The 16,936-nt window shown below is 33.0% G+C and overlaps 1 protein-coding gene and 1 long non-coding RNA gene across 2 annotated transcripts; both read left to right on the plus strand.

The window, feature by feature from the left end:
• Positions 1-1,942: 1,942 nt before the first annotated feature.
• Positions 1,943-5,584, plus strand: LOC131803837 (uncharacterized). The gene is made up of 3 exons (XM_059125596.1): positions 1,943-2,030; positions 5,169-5,381; positions 5,449-5,584. Exons 1-3 carry the CDS (start codon positions 1,974-1,976, stop codon positions 5,545-5,547), a joined length of 369 nt encoding a protein of 122 aa, XP_058981579.1. The 5' UTR covers positions 1,943-1,973; the 3' UTR covers positions 5,548-5,584.
• Positions 5,585-14,848: 9,264 nt separating this feature from the next.
• LOC131803854 (uncharacterized) lies at positions 14,849-15,337 on the plus strand. The gene is made up of 2 exons (XR_009342802.1): positions 14,849-15,083; positions 15,143-15,337. It is a non-coding gene; the product is annotated as an uncharacterized LOC131803854 (long non-coding RNA).
• The last annotated feature ends 1,599 nt before the right edge of the window (positions 15,338-16,936 follow it).

Consider the following 16,936-nt stretch of genomic DNA (forward strand, 5'->3'; position numbering starts at 1 on the left):
TCCTTGAAAAAATATTCTTTAAAAAATCCACGTCTATTGCTCTGAAGGTCCTTGAAAAAATATTGTTTTAAAAATCCACGTCTATTGGTCTGAAGGTCCTTGAAAAAATATTGTTTTAAAAATCCACGTTTATTGGTCTGAAGGTCCTTGAAAAAATATTTTTTAAAAAATCCACGTTTATTGGTCTGAAGGTCCTTGAAAAAATATTCTTTAAAAAATCCACGTTTATTGGTCTGAAGGTCCTTGAAAAAATATTCTTTAAGAAATCCACGTTTGTTCCGCTTTGGTTGACTTGAGGACCCTTAAAAATATTTAAAAAAAAAATCACTTTGGATAGCCTGATGTTTCTTGAAAAATATTCTTTAAAAAATCCACTTTGATGACTCTGATAGTCCTTGAGAAAAAATCTTCAAATATTCCACGTTACTTTGTCTGAGGGACCTTGAAAAATAGTCTTTAAAAATCCACGTTGGAGACTTCAAAGGTCTTTGAAAATATTCTTCAAAAACCCACGATGATGTATTCCTTTAAAAATCACGTTGGTTAGCCTGAGAATCCTATAAAAATATTCCATAAAAATCCATGTTGGTTGGCCTATGGGCTCCTTAAAAAAACTTTTTAAAAAATCCACGTTGGTTGACCTTAGAGTCACTGACAAAAATATTCTTTAAAAAAAAAAATCCACATTGCATGGGTCCTTGAAAAAAATTCAGAAAAAATACAAGTTGGGGACTCCGAAGGTCCTTGAAAAATACCCCTCAAAAACCCATGTTGGTAAGTCTGAGGGTGCTTGCAAAAATATTTTTAAAAAATCCAATTTGGTTGGCCAGAGTGTCCTTGAAAAAATAATCTTAAAAAAATCCAAGTTGTTTGGATAAAATATTTTTCAAAAAATCCACGTTGGTTGAAAAATATGATTTGAAAGCCGCATTTCTTAATTTGAGAGTCCTTGAAACAATTTTCTTAAAAAATTCGATTGGTAACTCTGTTTTTCTTTTTTGTTTATTTTAGTTGTTTTGAAGTTTGTTCATTAATTTTATTTATTTCGTTGCATGTCCTCTTCTAACGACATAAACCTAACAAATCCCCTTGAAAAGGCTCGCTATGACCGCCAATACTACGCCGCCAAAGGAAACAAGCCACCGCGTTTTGATTCCATTAGTCCCAAACACATTCAACAGCTATTTGACGAACGTCCATCATTCTCTCACCTCAAACAATTGGCATTGAAACGGTTGCATCAAACAATTTGGGAACAATTGAAATTTCTTACGAACATCGATTATTGCCAGGAGTACGATTTGTCTGATGTGGAAAAGATTTCGCATAATGTCTTCAGTTGGTCACATGAAGATTTTCTGGAACGACGAAAATTGCCAAATTGTATTTGGGTTGATGTGTTGCTGATGGAAAGCAACCCAACATGTTTGGAGAAGCAAAAGGTTGCAGCTGATGTTAGAGAAATTGAAAAATTCATTGATTTAATATTCGAAGCGGCTGTGGAAACCAAAAAGCATGAGTCTTTAAAGGAGGAGGATCTATGGAAGTGTCTGAGGTATGCAATTGATTTATATAACAAATATTTGAATTTCGGGTTTAAATTAAAATCTCCTCAGAAATGTCCAACTATACCATAACCTCCCCGAATCTCTTGCACATGAGAGGGAAAAATTATTAAAAACCCTCAAGGAGACCCAGGATCGTGTCATGGTGGAAAATGTCAATGATTTTTTGGAAAAGCAGCAAAAACGTTTAACGGCCCTTGAAGAGATTTTCATGAATTCCGATGGTATTCCAGAAAAAAAAATAATTTCAGTTGTAAAATTTAATATTAATTCTCCTTAGTTTTTGATCCCATTGAGGTCCGCTATGAATTGAATTGGTATCGTTCCATCGTCAAACAAAATCAATATCGCATGGATCAGGCCGTATCGGCTTATACGAATGAAATTGAAAAACTAAATGAGAAAATAATGACGGAAAAACATTGCGGCGATAGCATAATGGATACCTACTATTCGCTGGTGGAGGTTAGTATGAAATTTTGTTAAACGATCTCTCTGATGTCCTTGGACAATCTCTTCTTAAAAAAGTTAAATTTGAGGATTATAATGGGTGCTGAAAAATATTCCTTAAATGATCCACGTTTGGGATCGCTTGAAAATATATTCTGAAAAAAACTCTTGTTCATGAATGTTGAAGGTCCTTAAAAATATCCCTTAAATAAGTCCATGTTTATTGCTCCATAGTCCTTAAAATAATATTCTTTAAGATATCCACGTTGATTATTCTGAGGATGCTCGAAAAATATTCTTGAAAAATCCAGGTTGGCTGTTCGGGTGGTCATTGAGAAACAAAATAACAAATTTTTTTTTTTTTTTATTTTTAAAAAATTGTAAGTCGATGCCACTGAATATCTATTCTACATTCCACAAATAGCCACGTTGATAGCCCTGATGGTCGTTTAATAAATATTTAAAACATAAATCCAAGATCCAAGGACCATGAGCTTGGAAAAATATTCTAAAAAAATGCTCTTAAAAATATTCTTTAAAAAAATTAACGTTGCTGGCTCTGGTATACCTTAACAAATATTTTAATAATATCCAAGTTGATGCTTCTAATGATCCTTAAAAATCATTTTGATAGCTCTCATTGTCCTCAAAAAAATATTCTTCTAAAATCCTCGTCGATGGCTCTGATAGCCCTTGAAAAAATATTATAAAAATATCCACTTTGACGTCTATGCTTCTTCTGGAATATATTTGTATTAAAAACCCACATTGATGGCCCTTATAGTCCTTCAAAGATATTGTAAAAAATCGACGTTGTAAGCCCTGACATTCTTTGGGAAAATGAAAGAAATATTCTAAAAAGTCCAAGTTGATGACTCCGATTGTACTTAATATACATAACTAAAAATCTACTATGGTAGCTCTAAAAGTTCTTCAAAAAATAACCTAAAAAATGTGTTGCCGGCTCTGATAGTCCTTGGAAAAATATTTAAAAAATCGAAGACTCTGATAATTCTTTAAGAATTCGTGTTAATGGCTCTAATAATTATTTGAAAATATAATTAAGCCATTCCAAATTTTTTCTACGATTAATATTTTTCGAACAATTGGAGTGCACATTTGCAAAACTGTTCCATTTTTTCAATCCTAGACTGTTATCGCAATACCAAATTTCGGGATTCCAGCTCTATTCCTTCATTCAATACCAAATTTAGTACAATTTAGTACTTTTGGTACAATTATGGTACACAATTCCGAAACCAATGTCTGTTCAGCCAATACCAAATTGTACCAAATATTATACTATATAGTACTTTTCGTGTACCTGTAGTACAAATTTCCAATACCACCTACATTTCTTAACCTCAGACATCAACGGAGACATCTATACAAAATTTAAGGATTTCAACTCTATTCCGTCACCCAATACCAGATTTAGTACCATTTATTACTTTTCTTAAAGTTGTAGTACACGTTTCCAAAACCACCTCTCTGTGTTAAGGCTACTCATGAACAACAACCTTAATACCGATTTTCAGATTTTAAGCACTATCTGTTCACTTAGTAGCAAATATAGTATTATTTCGTACTTTTCGTTCACTTGTAGTACACATTTCCGAAACTACCTCTTTATCAAAAATCTGCCACCAACGGGGAACCCAATACAAAGTTTTCAAATTCCAGCTTCATTTAACCAAACAAAACTGTACCAAACTAAGTACCATTTAGTACTTTTCGAACAATTATAAAACACAGTTCCAAACTAAGTACTTTTCGTACACATTTCCGAAACCACCTCCATACGCCCAGGCTTCACATGAACATCGATTCTAATAACAAATTTCATACTTTGGGCACTCACTCAAGACCAAAATGCATCAAATACCAAATTGTACCAAATATAGTAAAATTTAGTACTTTTCTTGCACTTGTAGTACACATTTCCGAAACCACCTCTTTATCACAAATGTACAACCAATAAAAATTGGGGTCCCCAAACAAACTTTAAAAATTCCAGTTTCATCCGTTCACCCTTGACCAAACTGTTGCAAAATTTAGTACTATTTTGTACAGTTCGCACACTTAGTACACACTTCCAAAACCACCTTCATATATCAAACTTAATTTTCAATCGTGATTCTTATACCAAATGTCAAGTTTTTATCTCTCCGTTCACATAATACCAATTGGTACAATTTTAGAATTTTTCGAATTTCCAAAAACCCTTTAGTACATCTATTGTGCGCTCCAGCAGTGACTCTCATTTCAAATATAGGAATTCTAGCTCATTCTATTTGTCCCATACAAATTATTAAATTTTTAGTACATTTTAGTGCTTTTCGTAGCCTTTTAGTACGGTCTTCCAAAAACCCAGGCAATTACATAAAGATAAGCTTTCGTACAACATTTCAAGTTATAGCATTAGCCATTTCGTCGGGGCGTTGATTCTGCATAGTTTATAGTTTATGTTTATTTTTTAAATTATAGTTATGTAAATTCAACAAGTAAAATGCTACAGCATTTTGTACATTTAGTAACTTTTTTAAACACTATCGTACGAATCTTCCAAAATATAGTTATGTCTCAATCCTGAACAATAACTGGGACCTTAGTTGCAAATTTCACGAATCATGCTTTTTCAGTTCATTAAGTACCATCGTACAGCATTTAGTACCTTTGGTACTTGCTATAAAACTTTTGGTCTATGTTAATAAAGTGCAGACATGTCTCATGGTTGTTATTAACACCCACGTTAATAACTCTGAGGGCTCTGAGGTTCCATAGAAAAATATTCTTTAAAAAATCCACGTTGGTGAAGCTAAGGTTCCATGGAAAAATATTCTTTGAATAATCCGCGTAAACTGTATTCCTTAGAAGAATACCTTTGGACTTTTGTACAATTTTCTGTCGAAATTTATAAAATGCAGACGTGTCTTAAAGCCTGCACATCAAAATGTGACCTTGTGGGTTTTATTGTTTTATTAAGTACCATTTGAGTACTTTTTGTGCCGTTTTGGTTCATGCATAAGTCACTCCTGCCGGCAAACAGTGATCCAAATTCAAAATTCCAAAATTTTATCTTATATGTTTGCTTAATTTCATAATACAGCATTAAGTACCCAATTTTTTAACTTCCAAATTCTCCATTTGTAGCAATACAAAAGACGAATCAATGAACTTCAGGAACGTTTCGATAACGAATTTGAGGTAATGGAAAATAAGAACAATTACATTCAAGCCCAAATAGATAAGCTGCGAGATGCAAAGAAAATGCATCTCCAAGAAATTGAAAGATTTCATCGGGAAATTGAAAAACGTCTTGAAAAGGAGGAACGTGAACGTCAGCTAGCGGAATTGAAGAGACAGGTATTCCAAATTAAAATGATTTCAAATCTCTTATCTTAATTCAATGATTTTTGTTTTTGGGGTATAGGAAGCTGAAGCCGAGGCCCTGGCTCTATTGGAAGCGCAAAAATTGAAAAAACGAAAAAAGGGCCAGAACAGAGGTGGACAAAAATCCAAGCCACACTAAAAAAAAAATATTTCTAATTTTTTGCTCAAATATGATTTATCGGATTTTTAATCAAATTCAAAATTGGTAATTTTTGTATCTGGAAATTATTGGCTGTTTCCATAGTTATTTTAATTTCCACTAATACTACCTTTATCCATAGGTCCAAAATTAAGTTCTAAGTTTACTCCAATAAAAAAAAATTTTGTAAAAAATTATACATACTAACTAAGGCAAATAATTTCCTTAGAAAATATCAATTGTTTAAGCCCCTAATGCTAAAGTCTAAGTAACATAGATGCTCACCAAGTTTTCGTTGTAACCGATAATTTGAATATTCAATTCCACTTTGTCTTAATTCCTAAACTGAGCATTTTTTTATTCTTGTTTGAAAAATCAATATTTAATAGGTTTTTATTGAATATATTAAAGATCAATTGTATTGAAGATCATTTAAATCGTTGAATACTTCAATCAAAAAATAAAGCCTACTTTTAGGCATTTCCACAATTTACATTTCTAAGATCACTCACGATCACACAACTTAAGCAGCAGCAGCTGCTGCATTATTAGCATATTGTTGGAATGAATTAGTGGCGACATCAAGGATATTCTAAAAATTATACAAAATAATAAAATCAATCTTTCATTTTGAACAATTTCAAAAATTTTACCTTCAACGTTTCATCGCCATTCTTTAAGCTATCCTTCAATTTATCCAAGATCATGTTGCCCAAGGCATTGATATCTATACTATCCACAGATTTTGCTTTATCAGCTGAGGTGTCCTCACGTCTCAAACGGGCCATAAAGACAAACTTCAAAGAATTCAAAAAAAAAAAAAAAAATAATACAATATTAAATTATTACTAAATTTTATAAATTAAAATAAATTATTGTAATTTTATTATAAATCATTTCTATTTTATGTCCTTGAAATTCCATTTTATTTCAAATTCTTACCTGCAAACAGCAGACCAACATGAAAACGACAAGGACAATTTTTGCAAGGAAAGACATATTTATTTTTTTCCGATAATGAACTGCCGTCACTTAATAACTGTTGTTGCTTTTTGAAAATGCTCCTTGGAACTGATGACCAGTAAATGAAAATTGTCAATAAAATAAATCATTTTCTGACCCTAATCGACAATTGAATCTTTCATACACTGATTAAAAAATATTTTTTGCACATCTCGATTTTTCAACATCGCAAATTTTGTTATCAGCAAAAATTCCTGAGAAAAATTCAAAATAAATTAGCAAAGTTCAAATAGGAAAAAAGTTGTCGGTTACACTGAAGAGCAAAATTTTGAAGAGAATATTATTAATCGATGTAATACGAAGTGTACCCGGAAGTATAACCTCTTTAATGTTATACAGAATCTCTTAACCGAATCATATGTAAATTAAATCGAATTTCGAAATTCGTACGAAATGGTACAAAAAGTACAAATTGCTACTGCACGGAGTTTGAACAACTGGTAAGATCTTGATAGCCTGAGCTATCAGCTACAAATAAAGGTTTGAAAATTTGCATTGAGATCGAATAGGTACAATTTTCATTGAGCCAGAGGGTATATATCATTTGATACGGCTTAAACGTGTCACATCGAAATAACGGTCTTGGACCCTGGGTCTCTTTGGGCCGTTTCTGGACACTTGGCGTCGATTTAGCGGTTTCCGTACGACCGTCTAGCTGGCTGGTAGTATCCGATTTAGTCCAAACGTGCTACATCGTAATGTTATTATTAAACTTAGATCGAAATCAGAGATGGGAAATATCGGCCCACTCATTCTGGTACATCCCAATTTTCAAAGAAAATATTTTACTGCACAGAAAATGAAAGGATGATCCGATTTTACTCCAACTTTGAAAATCCTAATATGTCAGGTGCGAAAATGGACTTCAAGTACCTCCCCCACAAAGAGTCAAAATTTGGAATAATTATAACTTTAATGGTACTGGTACTGCCTCGACAAAGAGTCCAAATTTCACGCATGTCATAATTCAAAATTTTGACCTTTTGGGGGGAGATACTTGATGGAGTCGACCGATACTGTACATGGTGGTCTCTCTCCGTTGGCCTATTGTGTCTGGAGTATTTTGGAAACTAAGGTTGACACTAAAAATACCAAAGTGTCGATCACCTCAAGCAAGCGCTTCGCCGGGAATGGGCCAAAATACCGCACAGCAACATTCGGGCAGCATGTGACATTTTCATTGGCCGTTCGAAGGCCATAATTCGTGCCAAAGGTGACCAATTCGAACAAATCTAAACTTATTTTAAAATTTGATGCTATTTCCGACATTTTTTGCTTTCATTCAATAAAATGTAAAAATTATGGCGTTTGACTTTTTTGCAGTTTTTTTTATCTCACCCTGTATATTCTTGATCACCATAAAATTCTATGTTGATTTAGCAATGTTCGTCCGTCTGCGGAAAACACTCTAGTTTCCGAACGAAGTACGGTAGGTTGATAAAATTTTATTCAAATGTATATTATGTCTGCTGGACTTTTGATATTGAAAATGGGCCATGTAGGTCCACGTTTGGGTATAGCTCCCATAAAATGTTACCTCCCTGTTTTCGGTATTTTTGCGATTTAAGCAACATTATTCACCGGAAATGTTTCAAATTTGGTATTTGAAGTTCGTAATGAATACAGGGACAGAAAATTGTCTGTGCAGTTTCACGTCTTCGTATAGCCCTCATATAACGGTACCTCCCGATCTTCGGTATTTTAATGATTTTAGCGACATTATTCACCGGAATCATTTCAAATTTCGTATTTGAAGTTCGTAATGGATACCAAAGCCTATGATAGAAAATTGTCTGTGCAGGTCCACATTTTGGTATAGCCCCAATGGTACCTCCCTATATTTGGTATTTTGATGATTTTAGTTACATTATTCACCGGAATCGTTTCAAATTTCGTATTTGAAGTTCGTAATGGATACCAAAGCTTATGATAGAAGACTGTCTGTACAGGTCCACGTTTTGGTATAACCCTATATCCAGAATTTTAATAAATTTAGCTACATTATTCGCCGATTTTTTTTTTTTCAAGTTTCGCATTTGAATATTGTAATGGCTTATGAAAAAAGTTGTCTATGTAGGTCCACGTCGTTGTATAGACACGTCTACATTCGGTATTTTTAAGATTTTAACAGAATTCTTAATGGATTTTATTTTTATTTTTAAAATTGCCAAATTCGTTCCAAATGGTGAAGGGTATTCAAACTTCGGTCCGGCCGACGAACAGCTTTTTACTGGTTTTTTGTGAACTTTTGACGAACGAAGGGTTGCGGGTATTTTTTTTTTTTTTAGCCTCAGCCATACGTCTATATTTGATATGGCCGAATGTGTCACATCGAAACAACGGATTTAGATCCTAGTTAACCATCTGTCTGTCTGAGCGTCCGATAACTCTGCAAGGTAGTATCCTATTTGGCCCAAACTTCGTACATCGTAATATTTTCACCAAAAAATCGATTGGTCCGAATCGAAAATGGACAATAATAATTCTCTTATCTCTGTACCTCTCCCACAAAAGGTCAACATTTTAAACCAAAAACAAGTAAAAAAGTTGTAAGTTCGGCTGGGCCGAACTTAAAATACCCTTCACCATTCGGTACAAATTTAGCAATTTTTGAAAAAAAAAATAAATAAAATAAGGAATAAAATCCGTTAAAAATTCTGTTAAAATATTAAAAATACCAAATGTAGCCGTATATTATGGTCTATACAACGACGCGGACCTGTATAGCCAAATTTTGTCATAAGCTATTACAATATTCAAAGGCGAAACTGGAAAAAAATTGTTTATAATGTAGCTAAAATCATCAAAATATCGAATATAGGGAGGTACCATGGGTGTTATAAAACGTGGACCTGCACAGACAATTATCTGGCATAGACATTAGTATCCATTACTAATTTCAAATACAAAATTTGAAACAATTCCGGCACATGATGTCTCTAAAATCATCAAAATACTGAATATCGGGGGATACCCGTGTATGGGGGCTATACGAAGACGTGGACCTGCACAGACAATTTTCTGGCAGAGGCTGTAGTATCCATCGCAAACTTCAAATGCGAAATTTGAAAAAAAAAATCCGGTGCATGATGTCTCCAAAATCATCAAAATACCGATTATCGGGAGTTAACGTTATATGGGGGCTATACGAAGACGTGGACCTACATGGCTCATTTTCTGTATTAGACTGTAGTATCTCTTACGAACTTCAAATAACAAATTTTACACAATTCCGGTGAATCATGTCGCTAAAATAATCAAAATACCGAATATCGAGAGGTCCCGTTATATATTTATACGAAGACGTGGACCTACATGGTTCATTTTCTGTATTAGGCTGTAGTATCTCTTACGAACTTCAAATAACAAATTTTACACAATTCCGGTGAATCATGTCGCTAAAATAATCAAAATACCGAATATCGAGAGGTGCCGTTATATGGGGGCTATACGAAGACGTGGACCTACATGGTCCATTTTCAATACCAAAAGTCCTGCAGAGATAATACACCTTTGAGTAAAATTGTATAAACCTACTTCATTTCGTTCGGAAGCTAGAGTGATTTCCACAGACGGATAAACGGTCAGACCGACGGACAGTGCCAAATCGACATAAAATTTTATGCTGATCAAGAATATATATACTTTGTGGGGTCTAAAATGTATATTTCGAGGTGTTACAAATGGAATGACAAACTTAATATACCCTCCATACTATGCTGGAGGGTATAATAATTATCTCAAAGTAAAAAAGAATTATCCGATTTTATTGAGATTTTGCACATCTTAATATTGTTGGCTATATTGATGCAATTGTAGAAATCTTCCATTTTCCATCGGTCGGTCCACTCTTTTGAATTCCTCCACCACAAAAGTTCAAAAAATTTGAAAAAATGTGAGCTGTACGAAATTTCCAATGCACAAATGGAGAAAGGCATATAATATGATATACAATATTTTCAATGAAATTATATTTGGTGTAAATTGGCGTACTCTAACTAAAAAATTATTATATATGATGATTGATAGACCTGTTTCTAGGTACAACTTAAAAAATGAATTACATAATTATTTTTTGTGATAGACAAATTATTTTGCACCTTTTTGACTGTGATCCCCCATTGTCTGAGTTGTGTTTATCAATGTTCATCCCCATGCAGACTTTGCTAGATTCCACCTTGACCCATTTTGTCTCGTCACTACATAGTCATCCTTCATATCAATGTAGACTTCAATTAAATTTATTTTGAAATTTGCAAATATACATTACCTTTTCTTTATATATACAATTTTAGGACATTAGGACCGGAACATATTATCACTTCAATTTCAAGTCAAAGTTCACAATTTAACCTCGTACTTTTTTTGCAAAGATTTTGAAAGCCAGTCCAGTTTCTTATCTCCTTATGAGAAATAATAAATTTGAAATTATTAGATGAAATTTCATAATTGCCAAAATTAGAATTAATTGTATAATATTTTTGTTTAACCAAAAAAATAAAACGTTTGTTACGCGTGTTCATGTCTCTCAGTTCGCTGATAAGAATTTCGGCTTGGCTGAGGTTAAGGAGTTCAATGCTGAAGATTATAAACAGAAAGAGATGTTTTCAAAATGTTTCTTTTTTGTGGAGGAGGTTAGTATCTCTTTGATGAGCTCAAACCTTCAAAACAATTTTTTTTAAATTTTAACAATTAAACGCAGTATTATGTTTGTCTTTCATAGAGGAAGCTAATTTTCGCAAAATGAGCTGTAGTGTTTTTATGGGATTTTAGTGTATTGACAAATTTTAAAACTAACAACAAGTTGCCATACGGCAATTTCAAAATTTAATAAATACCTAAACTTTTAGTTTAAAAATATTTTGAAATATTTTTGAGTTTTGTAACCTACACCACAAGGTGGTCAGGGTATTATGCCTTTGTGCATTTGTTTGTAACAGGCAAAAGGAAACGAGATGGACTCATAGTTCCTTTTGATGATCTGCATAGAAACACATTCTGAGTCGATTTATGCATGTCCGTCCGTCTGTCCATGTATTTTTGTAAACAAAGTTCAGTTTGCATTTATTTACCCGATCCAGATGAAATTGTGCACAAATCATTTGTTTGGCCCAAGGACGAACTCTATTGAAATTGGAAATAATCGGTAAAAATTTAGATGTAGCTCCCATATATATCTGCGTCCGATTTGCTTTTTATTGTGCACCAAACATGTAATATCAACCCGAATAGTATGGAATTTTGCACATACAACCAACTTAGGCCTGAAAATAAGTATGCCAAATTTGATTGAAATCGGTTCAGATTTAGCTATAGCTCCAATATATATTGTTCATCCGATTTGTTATTTTAGTCCTCCGCAGCCGTAATATGCACTGTGTAACAACAATATTTGGGGAAATATATCAAATATAGCTCAGAAAGACCTTTACTAAATTTTATCGAGATCGGTTCGGATTTGGATATATCTCCCACATATAACTTCGTCCGATTTACCTTTTATTGTGCACCAAACGTCTATTATTTGCCCAAATTGGATGAAATTTGGCACTACGACCGAATTGAGTCTAGAATTTAGTATGGTGAGTATAGTGAAGATCGGTTCAGATATAGCTATAGCTTCCATATATATTGTTCAACCGATTTGTTATATCTGTTACCCACAGCCATAATATGCACTCCGTAACAACGATATTCATGGAAATATATGAAATACAGCTGACAAATATCATTACCAAATTTTATAAAGATCGGTTCAAATTTGGATATAGCTCTCATATATATAAATAAGTCCGAATTTAAAAGATACAAATGCTTCGGCATATTTAGTCTTTTGAACTTTAAATTATAATTATAATCATAGCGTGTATGATTGAATTCTCCCATAAAAACTTTTAATTGTTATGTGGCCCTCTACTAAAATAGCAAAGTGGTGTAGGGTATCATAAAGACTTTCTTTACCTTTTTTTTTTTGGGAAAATTGAAATTTGAAAACTTACACTAAATAGGCGACATTTATTTATTTAAAAAATATGGGTCGGTTTATTTAAATATATTTTGATTTGCGTTACAATTATTCAAAAGTTTTACCCTTTATAAGGGGAAGTACTTGATGGAGTGTGCCGATATTCTCATATGCATATACATACATATTCGGATTTGTAAAGTTTGTGCAAAATTGGATAATCCTTTCTGGTTGTGTAAGATAAATTATTTTCTGAAAAAATTGGCCATTAGTGGGGAAGGTACCAGAAGAAATAGACCGATATTTCCACAACTGAACTCGATGTAAGTTTGATAATAATATTATGATGTATCAAATTTGGATCAAATCGGATATTATCTTCTAGAGTTATCGTGCGCATAAGCCAGACAGATAGGCAGACAGACAGACAAAAGAACACCCCTAGATCGACTCCAAATGTCCTGAAAAGGAATTGATCCACATAGACATACGATCTAGACGTTTTAGCGTTTAAAATTATAATTTTTATATTATATTATATTTAACAAAGCAACTATACTTATACTTAAAGGTATAAAGACAGGAGCCTATTTTATAATTGCTAAAATTCGGATAAGGAAAACAAGTAAAAAACCGATACGTCTCATTTTACAAATTTTTCTGCTTAATTTTGAAGCTCTACGTCAAATAATGTGGGCTGTATCGTGATTTCAACAGACAGAAAGACGGGCAGACAGACAGACGAACATGCTTAAAGAATTTTAGAAATTGTAGAATTTTTGCTGATTATTATGGGGTCTACGACGAATATTTAGGGATGTTAAAAACGGAATGACAAAGTTAATATACCCTCCTTTTCAAGGTGGAGAAAAAAAAAACTAAGTTCGGCCGGGCAGAAGTTTTAATACCCTCTACTATTTGAAAGGAACTTGAAAATTTTCAAAAAAAAAAAAAAAAAAAAAAAAAACCGAAAACTACCACTTAACTGAAAACCGATATACGAAATATTTTTGACATTGGTTGTAGTACCCATTACGAACTTTAAGTACGAAATTTGAAACAGTTCCAGTGAATAATGTCGCTAAAATCATTAAAATATCGAATATCGGGAGGTACCGCCATATGAGGGCTATACGAAACCGTGAACAGACATGCCCCATTTATGAACTTAACCTGCTTACAGTTAAACTATGCATGTATGCTAAATTTTAGCCTTCTATCTCAGTTCGTTTGAAAGATGGCGTGATTACAAAAGACAGACGGACAGACAGACTGACGGACGGACGGAGATCGCTTGATCGTCTTAGTATTTTGCACTTTGTAGGGCCTATTAGGAATATTTCGAGGAGTTACAAACGGAATCACAAAGCTAATATACCCTTCATAGAATGCTGGAGGGTATAAAAATATTTTTGGAATATATAACTAGAATCTTCGGAAGCTATATCGGAAGGTACAATTATATGGAATCAATTCGAAAATTCAAGTAATATTTGATTTCAACAGACAGACGGACAAGTCGAGGGACGGACATCATTGAGTAAACTGAGGAGTATATATAAGTACATTTATTTTTTAGGATTCCCGGCGAATATTTGAGGTTTAATGACAAATTGTATATATCGTCCTTCCTATTGTGGAGGGAATAAAAATATTCTAATCACATATCGCCTTGCTAACGGTGTTTCAAGGACCTTAGATCTCTTAGTAAAGGGTGGACATATTTGTGCTTCGTCTTATATTTATTTATTTATTTTATTTATTTTTTTTTTGTCAAAGTTAAATAATCACTATTTTTATATGTATGTTTTGTAAACACGAGACTTATGTTTAATAATGAGAAAAAATCATCCGATTGTCGGGTTGTGAATAGACTTAATAGAATACTTAATCGCTTGTAATGTCTATTTTTTGTATTTTTGGCGATAAGAACCCACCCAAATATACCAAACTGTCTACAATATACGGAAGAAATTTATTCGTGTGTATTTATGTACGCAGCATTAAATTGCCAAACCTTGATTTTTGTTTGAGCCAGTGAACGAACTTTAATCGCAGAACTATTTTTGAAGCCCCCACTGATTATCAATAACCCAGTATAGTTAATGTATATGTGTGTGCTTAAAGTAGTGCGTGCGGCTCAGTATTAAATCCATATTTTAAATTTTTAATTTTTTTCAACAAAAATTGTATTTTCAAATTTAGATATTCTTTTGGGGTTCTACACAATATATGTGTTCAATTTTCAAAAAAATGCTTATAGACAAAAAATGTATGGAATTTACATTGAAACCAAAAATACTCACACATACCCAACATACCAAAAATACAATACAGCTTGAGAATAATATTATGAAAATAGTTTATCGTAAGAATTCCTCAACAATGCTAGAGAAAAACTTTTTTGCACAAACTTTTCTCAAATCTGTCCTTTGTTGACAAATTTTTTTGATTTTTTTTTGTGAAAATTGTCGACAAAAAAAATATTTTCTTTGGTTAAAATCAAAATCACGCGAATTTAAGACCCATTTCTGGACGAAACTCTAAGGTAATGATGAATAATAAATCTGGGAATCTGTAGTGTATATTATTTCAATCTCATTTCAGAATAGAGGCGTCAAAAAGTTGCAATAATTCAAGAGAAGTGAAGAATTAGTGGAGGAGATGCGGAAGCTCAAATAAGGGGATAGAAATCATCTAGGTATCAATGCAACAGGAGGCAGCGACAGCTGGGATGGCGATCAATGAATGAAATGTGTAAAATAATTAAAAAATAAATATTTTATACCATTGAAAAAATAAGCTTGAGATAATATTACTTTCGTAAGCTTATTCTGCAATTACAAGAATAAGCTTATGAATAAGGGTTCCCTTTCGATTATTCTATAATTGTTAAACAAGCATTTCTCAATACATTCTCAAGATTTTCTCAAGCTTAAGGCTTATGTTTGAAAGCTTATTAAAATATTATTCTCAAGTCAATTTGGTTGTTGAAAAATTATATTTTTATAATATTGTTCTCAAGCTGTATTGTATTTTTGGTATTTTGGGGTATTATTAGCTTAAAAAATTAAAATAAAAACCAGTAATGAAAGTCTTAAAGTCGGGCGGGGCCGACTTTATAATACCCTACACCACTTTGATATTTCAATAGAGCTCCACATAACAATTAAAAGTTTTTATGGGAGAATTCAATCCTACACGCTATGATTATAATTATAATTTAAAATTCAAAGGACTAAATATGCCGCAGCATATGTATCTGTTAAATTCGGACATGTATTGCACATTTGATATATATGGGAGCTATATCCAAATCTGAACCAATCTTGATAAAATTTGGCAAAGATATTTCTGGCCTATATTTCATATATTTGAGTGTTACGGAGTGCATATTACGGCTGTGGGTAACAAATATCGGATGAACAATATATATGGGAGCTATAGCTATATCTGAACCGATCTTCACCAAATTTGACATACTAGCTTCTAGACTCAATTCGGTCGTAAGTGCCAAATTTCATCCCACTTGGGTAAATATTAGACGTTTGGTGCACAATAAAAGGTAAATCGGACGAAGTTATATATGGGAGCTATATCCAAATCTGAACCGATCTCGATAAAATTCAGCAAAGGTATTTCTGAGCTGTATTTGATATATTTCCCCAAATATTGTTGTTGCAGAGTGCATATAACGGCTGCGGAGGACTAAAATAACAAATCGGATGAACAATATATATTGGAGCTATAACTATATCTGAACCGATTTCGATCAAATTCGACATACTTATTTTCAGGCCTGATTTGGTTGTATGTGCAAAATTCCATACAACTCGGACTGATATTACATGTTTGGTGCACAATAAAAAGCAAATCGGACGAAGATATATATGGGAGCTATATCTAAATTTCTACCGATTATCTCCAATTTCAATAGGGTTCGTCCATGAGCCGAACAAATGATTTGTGCAAAATTTCATCTGGATCGGGTAATAAATTCGAACTGTACTTTGTTCACAAAAATACATAGACGGACGGACATGCATAAATCGACTCAGAATGTGATTCTATGCAGATCATCAAAAGGAACTATGGGTCTATCTCGTTTCCTTTTGCCTGTTACAAACAAATGCACAAAGACATAATACCCTGACCACCTTGTGGTGGTTTTATAAAGAAAACATGGAAATACCCATACATTGACAAATAATTTAAAATGCATAGATGCAATACACAACTATACCTTAAATAAATACTCATTACAGAAATGTTTTGTTATTTTCAAAGCAAATACTAATGTTTACTTAAGCCCAACTATTAAAAAAATGCTTAGATTAATCTCTGCCTATGGCAGCCGGCAGAACCAATAATGGCCGAAGCAGCAACGATATCGTAAATGTT

This window comes from Musca domestica, unplaced genomic scaffold (genome assembly GCF_030504385.1).
Source record: "Musca domestica strain aabys unplaced genomic scaffold, Musca_domestica.polishedcontigs.V.1.1 34, whole genome shotgun sequence".
Lineage (NCBI taxonomy): Eukaryota > Metazoa > Arthropoda > Insecta > Diptera > Muscidae > Musca > Musca domestica.